Raw genomic sequence first — 10,173 nt, 5'->3', positions numbered from 1 at the left:
TTATTTTTTCCCCATCGGAACCTTTCGAGACTTTTCTTTAAAGTTTGTAGATACTCCATGGACGATCAACATTAAACAGTATTGGAGGTATTTACATTTTTAGAAGCTTGTTTTGATGCAATGCATTGTTCCAACAATTTTGTCGCATATATCGCTGTACATTTTGAAATACTACATGCTTTTGAAAATGTGTTTCCATCTAGGGACGGGTGTTTCAATGAATTTGAAATGTGAAAGTAAAGTTGAAACTTAAATTGTGAAACAAGTAAAATATAGAGTGCAGTTTGTGATGGACCTTATCTTAAAAAAAGAATTAAAGCAAGGATCGAGATTTCTGATATGATACCACGGTAAAAGATCCTTTTGAATATGCAGATAAATTCATTCTAGTTCAATAATTCACTTGCTGCTGATGTGGGTGGCATGGAAAACAAGGTCAACCAGGGCTGCGTTCAAGATCGTAGCGACAAGCCTAGCTGCTAGGCTAGATATCTAGGTCTATTGAACACACTGTATGAATTAACGCTTGTTATCCCTACGTAGAGCTAACCTAGCACATCATTCAAGATCGTAGCCCTACCGAGCCCTACGTAGCCGCTACGAACTTGAACGCAGCCCTGGGATATATGTTTGATGTGATTATCGATTTGATAATGATCAGTGCAGTATGAGGATGGACACTGTTGACTGTCCTTTTTTGGGGGGATAATAAATAACTGCCATGATTGACCAGCAGCATCCAAATACATTTTTTGTTTTGTTTGCTGAATTTCCAGCTCATACACAAAATTATATATTTTTTTGTAACATATCAGGGTTTTATCCAGCTTTTAGATGTTATTACCCATTTCATATTTAAAGTAGATCTATACACGGCCTACGTCACAATCAAATGTAAATGCGGAACCACACGTTCGTTTTCCGAAATGTGGTATTTTAAAGATATCAGTTTGATTGTTACATGGCAATGTGATTGTCCGATATTGATTTCTTCCAAGGCGTTCTTATCAGCTGCAGTCAAATTTTGTATTTAAAAAAGGGGGGGGGGGCTAAAGATTTTTCAAGCTTTAGATAAAAATCGGTTGGAGAACAGACATTTTGGCGGATGAGGGCGCGTCCGTGAGATACATTGACTATTCATGTATGTAAAAGTTTTACAATGATCCATGTTCAACATATGGAATTACGCGGGCATCAGAAAGTTGGAGAGACGGATGGGAAAGGGGGGCCAATTCATATTTCCACCAGCATCATAATAATATTATTATACCCGCACTTTCTAAAGAAAGTTCGGGTATATTGTTTTTATCCCGGTCCGTCCGTCCGTCCGTCTGTCCCGGTTGTTGTCACTAAAACTGTGTCCACATTTACAGCGCAATCCAAATGATATTCTAGGAGCTGAATAGAAAAGTCCTGTAGATGTGCAATAAGGTTTCGGAATTTTCATATTGGCCCCAGGGGGCAAATAAGGGCCGAAAAATGACGTTTTCTATTACAAAGCTTGTCACTTAAACTCCATCTACATCTTTAGGAATAGTCACATGATATTTAGGGAGCTGAATAGTAATGTCCTGTAGATGTGCAATAAGGCTTTGGAATTTTCATATTGGCCCTAGGGGGCAAATAGGGGCTGAAAAATGACGTTTTCTATCACAAAGCTTGTCACTTTAACTCCATCTACATCTTTAGGAATAGTCACATGATATTCAAGGAGCTGAATAGTAATGTCCTGTAGATGTGCAATAAGGTTTCGGAATTTTCATATTGGCCCCAGGGGGCAAATAGGGACCGAAAAATGACGTTTTCTATCATAAAGCTCCATCTACATCTATAGGAGTAGTCACATGATATTCTAGGATTGTTGACCTTGAATGACCTTGAAAGTGGGTCAAGGTCAAAGGTCAAGATCACTTTCTCCTCCACAAAGTCTTAGGTGGTTGACCTTTAAAAATGGGGTCAAGGTCAAAAGTCAAGGTCACTCTTCAAGATGTGGGTCTCCAAAAGCGACGCAACATTGAGTATGTACGTCATTCCAAAGGAAGTCTATATCCCCTTCCTTCACGGGATTCAGCATGATAGCTGTCTGCACCAAGTACTTGCGAGACACAGATAGGTGACTGACACTCTACGCATAACTTGGAAAACAGTCTCCATGGGAAAGCCCTGTCAATGTCAGGGAGGACTGTATAAACCAACCAAGTGCCAATTTACATACCTGCCCAATGTTCAACAGTAGAACACTGGTACTGATCTTTAAGCAATACACAAAACTGACACTCTACACAAACTGATAACAGCCCCCCCCCCCTCCAAAGAAAATTAAAAATTAAAACAAATACACATACATGATACACAGAAATAGTTAAACATGTACATTTCACCTTCTGTAATATTGTAAACCAATAAATGAATAAAAAATAATTCCCAAAAAAAAAAAAAGAAAAAAAAGAAATGATAAATAAAATAAATGAACAAGCCAGACTTGCCTGATCAGGAATGATGCAATATCCTCGGTTCAGACTCTATACTCAGGAAACAATTTCTTTGTGCCTTTGCTCAGCCTCTCAAATCCAAGTGAACTCACTGAAATGACATCCACGTCCACACATGTACACAAATCATCCAACGAGGAAATGCGCAGCTTCCCCTCCTGTCGTCCGTTTACTGCATCCTCAAAAGTGAAAGTAGAAATCCCCGCCAACCAACTTTCTCACATGTCACTCTTTCGGATCCTATAAAAAGCCACTTTATCAATGTACAATGATCACCATCATGCATTCAAACACAAATAAACAACATTGATATCATTCAAACTCCATTATTTCTTCTCTTTATATCATCTAGTATTTAACCCTGGTCACATTACCTTCGTAAATATTTTGCTCACTAAAACGTCATGCTGGGTCAAATGATCATAATTATATTTAGAGAGGGGGAAAGTGGAATATGACGATGTCTGATCATCAACTTTTATCACATTTGTTTGAGAATGTAATTCACTAAAAATTAAACTTGTCGTAAAAATTACACACTGAAGTAACTACGACGAGTTGCAGAAAACCTGGATTTTCGAGTTACTGCCGGATTCTATCTCTTGTGAAGTATATCTTGTACAGAAGCGGATGTAAGAATTTTTGAAGTGGAGGGGGGGGGGGTCCAGCACTTGATCGTTTAAATACTTTTCACAACGTCTATCCGCTATCTATTTCTGATATCGCAAAGAAATGAGAGAGAGAGAGAGAGAGAGAGAGAGAGAGAGAGAGAGAGAGAGAGAGAGAGAGAGAGAGAGAGAGAGAGGTTACTCCCAGTAGGCTGGGGGCGGCCTAGGCCCCCAGAAGCTGTAGGGCAAATGGTGCAACTCCTGCATTCTGTCCTGCATTCTGAACATTTCTTGGCACTTCCTTTTCACTTTCAAATTGTCTACTTCTTAAACAAAATTTTTTATGTTACATATACAAATGTACTTTTTAAGAATTCTTTTTAAAAGCGATACTTGCATCTGACGAAAATATCGTAAATATATTATCAGTGTGTTGTCTTATTTATGCTAGAGTTGAATGATATTTATAATAGTGTTGATAAATTTGAATGAAGCAATTAGTAGTACATATACATGTAAGTATCTACCGTTCATATCATTTGGACTCAAAGTCTCGTTAAAATTGAATATTTCTTAAACTTTTTGGTTCTCCAAAGGGGAGGGGGGGGGGGGTCCAGACGCCCTGGACCCCCCCCCCCCTTTCTGGATCCGCCCATGTCTTATGTGTTGTTTCTGCTAGGAACTTTCATTTGAGATTACAGTCACTTGCCCTTTAAAACCATCCCAATGCGAAGTAATATGAGCCCCGTCGGTTTTATTGACAACGCAATTTCTTTCTTTTGAAATGGGAAAGAAGTTCGAGTTATTGACCCCCCCTTCTCTCTCTCTCTCTCTCTCTCTCTCTCTCTCTCTCTCTCTCTCTCTCTCTCTCTGGTAGGCAGTCGAAAGGGTATGTAGTGAAAATGTAAGTTTAAACGATGAATTCAGTCATGTTTTGAAGATTTGGTATATCGAGGTTTGGCTTTAAGTACGTACTTTGTTTTAATAGCGTTAGGCCTAGTTGTCAAATTACTGAGTCAACTTCTTCATCCCCTTTTGGAACTGAGAATGCAATGACGTAGCCAAATCACACTGTGGCTTCTTTGCTAGTTAAACATTATAGGATTCAGCGATATAAAAAAAAAGGGGGGGGGGTCCAGGAATCCAAAAAAAGAAGGAAAAAAATGAATCGATAAAAATAAATATACGTGTATCACCCAGTGCTAGTTAATATTTTATTCAACTTGTACATTAAAAATAATTGCCTACAAATATTAGCAGTATCATATTTTAAAAAAACCCCAAAAAAACCACTACAAAGATGTCCCACAGAAAGGTGGGGGGGTGTGTGCCAATCCCCGGATTCCCCTCTGGATCCGCCATTTGGACAGAGAGTACATTTAAAGGCAAACACTTACGTGCGGGTATTACTGTCTCATGACAGCATCTAGTTTCTTTTGTGAGGATCCGGGTTAAAGTAGGTCCTCAGTACCCCATGCTTGTTTGCAAGAGGCGACTAAATGGGACGGTCCTTCGGATGAGACAACAAAAACAGAGGCCCCGTGTCACAGCAGGTGTGGCATGCAAAAAATCCCTACTCAAAAGACCGTCGGCATCAAGCATAGGCCTAAGTTTTGCAGCCTTTCACCGGCAATGGTGACGTCTCCATATGAGTAAAAAATTCTCGAGTGTAAAATTTGCTAATTCAAAACTACGCAGCTGTTGAATCTAAATTATCATGAACAAATACATGGTAAGCTTGTGTAAAAATAAAAGTTCACACTTCGCTGCTCCAGTGACCACAGATATCGTAGTTGTGTTCGCTGCTCTAATGTTGCAGATATTGACGCAAGCTTCAAAGAACGGCTGCAAATAATTTGTTTTATTTCACAGACCGTCTGTCATTTTTTCCTCACCCTCTCTCCTTTTTTCTTCAAAATTATTGGGGCGGCATCTGTATAACGCGATTACAGTGTAGTTCCTTATTGAGATTGCATCTACAAAGATCGGCGTAAGTGGTGTACATGTACGTATATCCAATTTATGTACATGCAAATGATTCCATGATAAAAAATATAACACACATTACACACATGCATTAATCATACAAGCAAAACTATCAAAATTCAGTTTGTTACTTTCGTTTTACATTCACATTGTGAATACCCTCTTCTAGAATGATTTGTTTTCAGATAAAATGCAAAATTTAATTGCAAACCACATGTATCTATAATACTTATAGTTTAACATAGTTCAAATTATTATCCAAGGTTGTAAATATACTCAAATTTCACATGTCATATATATATATATGATAATGTATAATTCAAGATTTTGGGGGGGGGGGTGTACTTGTTATAGAGCTTATAGCTTTTAAAATGATATGTCAACATATGATTTTCTTACGTAAATCCTTTTTCTGAGATATTAATCTTTAAATTAGAATCAATTTATTCAAGGTTTAGTCCATAAAAATTGGGGGGAAAGACCAATATTGACATCAAATGGCATTTTCAACAGTATTTCTTTTAACATGTGTGGACTCACAAAGTGTACATTATGAAAATAGTTATTCAAATTTATTAAAATAAATGATTACATATCATTAAATAATGGGTATATAGTCTATGTTGCTTATTACAGCCCATTTGTTTTGGAAAAATTATAATTATTAAGAAAAATAAGAAGGAGAAATACATTTTCATTAATGCTGATTATATGTGGATGGGGTACTTACTTTTGAAAAGCAATAACAATGAAATTAGCATGTTGACATATATATTTTTCAATGTTTATCTATTACTGGAATATATATCTATCTTATAAAGGTATTTTTTTCATGATTGAGTCCATTTAAGGCCGAATATAGGTATACCTTAAAGGGAATTTTTGAGAATGCAGTCATGAGCTTCCAGGAGGGAATGGGGGCATCCTCCGATTATATATCTTAAAACAACAGGCATTTAAATTTTTTATAGATTTTTGTTAAAATTCTTATACAAGTTTGTGTAATTTCTACAACAGAAATGGGATTTTTACCTACAAGGAAGGAAAAATATTCATTTGTTTTCAAAGGGGGAAAGGTATCCTTTACCAGTAGTAAAAAGAACTTGGAAAAATCCTTGAGATATTAACCATTGATAATGAATGAATGATTATTTAAACAATAACATTCCTGATATAATGACGTTTGATTACTTATGTGACGACATATTAGATAAATGTGAGTTATTACACCCTGAAAAAAAAAGTGCCATGAATCAAACATATTTAATGCCCTTCTTTATAAAAAAAAATTGCAAAAACAGCATGTTCTATGAAGGTAATTTTCAAATACGTGTATTTAATTAGTTGTATCATTTTCAAAATTCATTAAGAAACATAAAATATTTGCATATGTATTGGAATTTACCCAAAGTTTATACTGGTATACAAAATTTTATTGGCTTTGGGCAGGTAATGCTATCTCAACAATAGATCTTCTCTCTGGATTTTTCAAACAGCCCTGGCATGTATAATTGAATTTTTAAGATAAAAATGATTTTAGTATTTGTACCAGTGTGCTTGATTTACAGTAAAAATTCAAAGGAGTAAACTCAGGTGACCTAATGCAATTGGTTGTCGTCCGTCGTCATGCATCGTCCATCGTGTGTTAACAATTGAAATTTTTTAACTTCTTCTTAATAACTACCTTTCCAATTCTTTTCAAATTTGGGTTGAAGCATCATTGGGACAAGAGGGACTTAAATTGTAAATTTCAGAACTCCGGAACCCCTGGGGCCTAGGGGTGGGATAAAAACTGCCCAAAATTGACCAATTTTAAAAAATCTTCTTCTCTGAAGAACTGCACATGTGTAAGAAAAACTAAATGCATAGTGATGTAGAGCAGGAAGGCCTGTACCAAATTGTGAATTTCATGATCCCCGGGATAGGGGTTCTGACTCCAGGGCAGGGTAAATTTTACTATGTATGATAGTGATTATATGTAAAACACTTAAATAACATCTTCTTTAATTAGTGCTATTGATACGAAATTGAAACTAAATGGATATTTAGAAAGAACAGGTAGTCCTTTACCAAAATTGTAAATTTGATGATCCCAGGGCCCTGTAGGGGTTTTGGTATTAGGGTGGGACCAAAATGGTAAGTTATTGAATTTTTGAAGAAAAGGCATTTTAACTTCTTGATAACTATCATTCCAATTCTTTTCACATTTGGTATGAAGCATCTTTGGAACAAGGGGGACATAGATTGTAAATTCCAGGATTCCTGCACCTCTGGGGCCTTAGTGGTGGGGCAAAAACTGTCCAAAATTGACCAATTATCAAAAATCTTTTCTAGAACCACACATGTGTAAGAAAAACTAAATGCATAGTGATGTAGAGCAGGAAGGCCTCTACCAAAATTGTAAATTTCATGATCCCCGGGGTAGGGGTTCTGACCCCAGGGCGGGGCCAAACTTAGTATTATATAGTGTTTATGTGTAAAACACTTAAATAACATCTTCTTTAGTGTTATTGATACTAAATTGAAACTAAATGGATATTTAGAAAGAGCAGGTAGTCCTTTACTAAAATTGTAAATTTGATGATCCCTAGAGAAGGGGTTCTGATCCCAGGATGGGGCCAATCTTAGTATATAGTATTTATATGTAATTTTGCTGATATTGTATAAAATCTAAATGCATACTTAGGACTAGCAGAAAAGGATGTAAAAAATTGTGAATTTCACAACCTAGGGTTTTGACTCTAGGATGGGTTCAAATTAGTTGTATGACTCATATCTTTTGATATGATATTAATGTTGATACACTTAATGTCTTATAATATTAAGTAAAGCCTAATTTTCATCAGTGCATGCACTTTTGAGGGCAGTGAAGTTTTAAGAAAGCATCTTGTTTTATAAAGTTGCTGAACATTAGAATTTAGCTTTGATATTCAGAACAGGAATTTTTTTTCTAGATTTCATAGCCCTTGGGAGTAGTGATACCTTTTCACTAGTATTCAGGTGACCGATAAGGCCTGTGGGCTTCTTGTTTAATTTTGCCAAACATTGCTAATTATATTAATAGTAAGGCAAGGAATTTAAATTTTTTTCTGAGCACAAGAAAGGGATTTATGTGTTAAAAATATCTACCTCTTGAGTATGATGTACAGCAGCATATTAATTTGGGGGGGGGGGGGGGGGTCTCGGACAGGGGTTTCTTCCATTAAGAACCCATGCGGTGGCTGTAAATTTTTAACAGATTGCAACCCAGCATTAGTATTAAAACTAGGATGAAATTGAAAACATTTTTGAAAAGTACTTAGACTAATGATAAAAGTAATTATTTTAAAAATGTAGAAATGAGACATGTAGAAATGAGAAATGTAAAAATGAGACATGTAGAAATGAGATATGTGGAAATGAGACATGTAGAAATGAGAATTGTAACAAGAGAAGGAAACCAATATATCATTCTGAGAAATAGATATACATGTTGTATAGTAAAAGAGACTTTTATAGTTCATGAGGTCAAAGGTCAAGATCACAATGGAACTTTACTATGCTTTCATTGTGACACAATGTCTTGAAAATTTTTCAACATACAGCTTTCATATTCAACAGAAAGGGAATTATACATACTAAAGGGAAACTCCTATAGATTATGTGTATCTGTTCATCTTTTAGTTGTGACTCAATATCTCAAAATATTTTTAACAAAAATCTTTCATATTTTAAACTGACTGAGCCAGTTATATCATAGAGTATTAGTTTTACTAATTCTTTTGTATTATGAAGTGAGAAGCATGCAATCTGGAGAAAATTCTGGTACATCTAGAACTCCTCCCAAAAAGGAGAAGAAAAGGAGAGGTGAAGGTAAGTCCTGTTATATGTAATTATCAGCGACTGTATCAAATGTAAAATACAACAGAAATACAAAGCATTTCTAATGGCGGTTAAAATGTATCAAATGTAAAATACAGCAGAAATACAAAGCATTTCTAATGGCGGTTAAAATGTATCAAATGTAAAATACAGCAGAAATACAAAGCATTTCTAATGGCGGTTAAAATGTATCAAATGTAAAATACAGCAGAAATACAAAGCATTTCTAATGGCGGTTAAAATGTATCAAATGTAAAATACAGCAGAAATACAAAGCATTTCTAATGGCGGTTAAAATGAAAGGAGAGTTTGTGTGGCTTATAGTTAGAAATGCTCTTTTAATTTTATATTGAAGCTAAGAAAGAACAGAAGAAATCACCTGACCCCAAAACAAGGAAGGAACCAAATGATAGTGCTCTCAGAGGCAGGCCCCCAGAGCAAACCAGAGTGCCCACAATGGCAGAGAGAAAATTCAGTGCTTTAGAGATGCATCCCAAAATGGCACAACAAAATGTGGCATCTTCCCAGATGTCAACATCAAGCAGCCAAGGAGCAAGCATACCTTTATCAACAATTCAGCATGGGAGTGTAGTACCTGTGCACAAAATTAGTGGAAGAGATGACCATAGCTCATATCACAGAGTCTTGTCACCATCCAGAACACAGGAGCAGGGAGGAGCTGTCCAAAGACCAGTTCAACCGCAGCAGCAGCCACGCTGGGTAGTTCAAGGGGTACCTCAGCAACCAAGACTCCATGCCCCACTTCCCAAGCCAGCCCCTCAACAACAGGTTATCCGGGAACTTGGACCAGTGGGAAAGCATGGAGGGGAGAGAATAGTTCTGCAGAGACATGTCACTGCTGCTCCCAATCCTAAGAGTACTGGGGTACTAAGACAACAACTCTTCCACAAGATATCTCACTATTCAGAACCACAGAGTCATGAGAATATGTTTAAGCAATATAAACAAGGACCTGTGTCCACCATGGCCTCTTCTATTCAAGAACTTGTTGAGCAGCAAAGCAAGATGGCAGAAACAGGGCGACAGAGTGCCAGCAGTGAAGATATACCTGTAGCTCACATAGGGGATAGGTTTTCTCCAGTTCATCAACAGGTACATGTAAGTAACTATGTTTAAAATTCAGATTTCTTTGTCAGTTTTAATTTATACACACTTACATATATGCAAAGAAATGACCATTTTCATAGTCATTTTTTGTTCTTCTT

General features: G+C 36.4%; 1 protein-coding gene across 1 annotated transcript in view; it reads left to right on the top strand.

The window, feature by feature from the left end:
* Positions 1-5: 5 nt before the first annotated feature.
* LOC125677997 (serine/arginine repetitive matrix protein 1-like) overlaps positions 6-10,173 on the top strand; it is a 30,964-nt gene continuing 20,796 nt past the window's right edge. The window contains exons 1-3 of the mRNA XM_048916114.2: positions 6-87; positions 8,861-8,938; positions 9,303-10,066. Coding sequence (XP_048772071.2) covers positions 8,869-8,938; positions 9,303-10,066 — 834 coding nt within the window. The 5' untranslated portion in view covers positions 6-87; positions 8,861-8,868. The remainder of the gene's footprint in view (positions 88-8,860; positions 8,939-9,302; positions 10,067-10,173) is intronic.

The sequence above is a fragment of the Ostrea edulis genome, chromosome 1 (genome assembly GCF_947568905.1).
Source record: "Ostrea edulis chromosome 1, xbOstEdul1.1, whole genome shotgun sequence".
Classification (NCBI taxonomy): Eukaryota; Metazoa; Mollusca; class Bivalvia; order Ostreida; family Ostreidae; genus Ostrea; species Ostrea edulis.
This window is presented reverse-complemented; position numbering and strand designations above follow the sequence as displayed.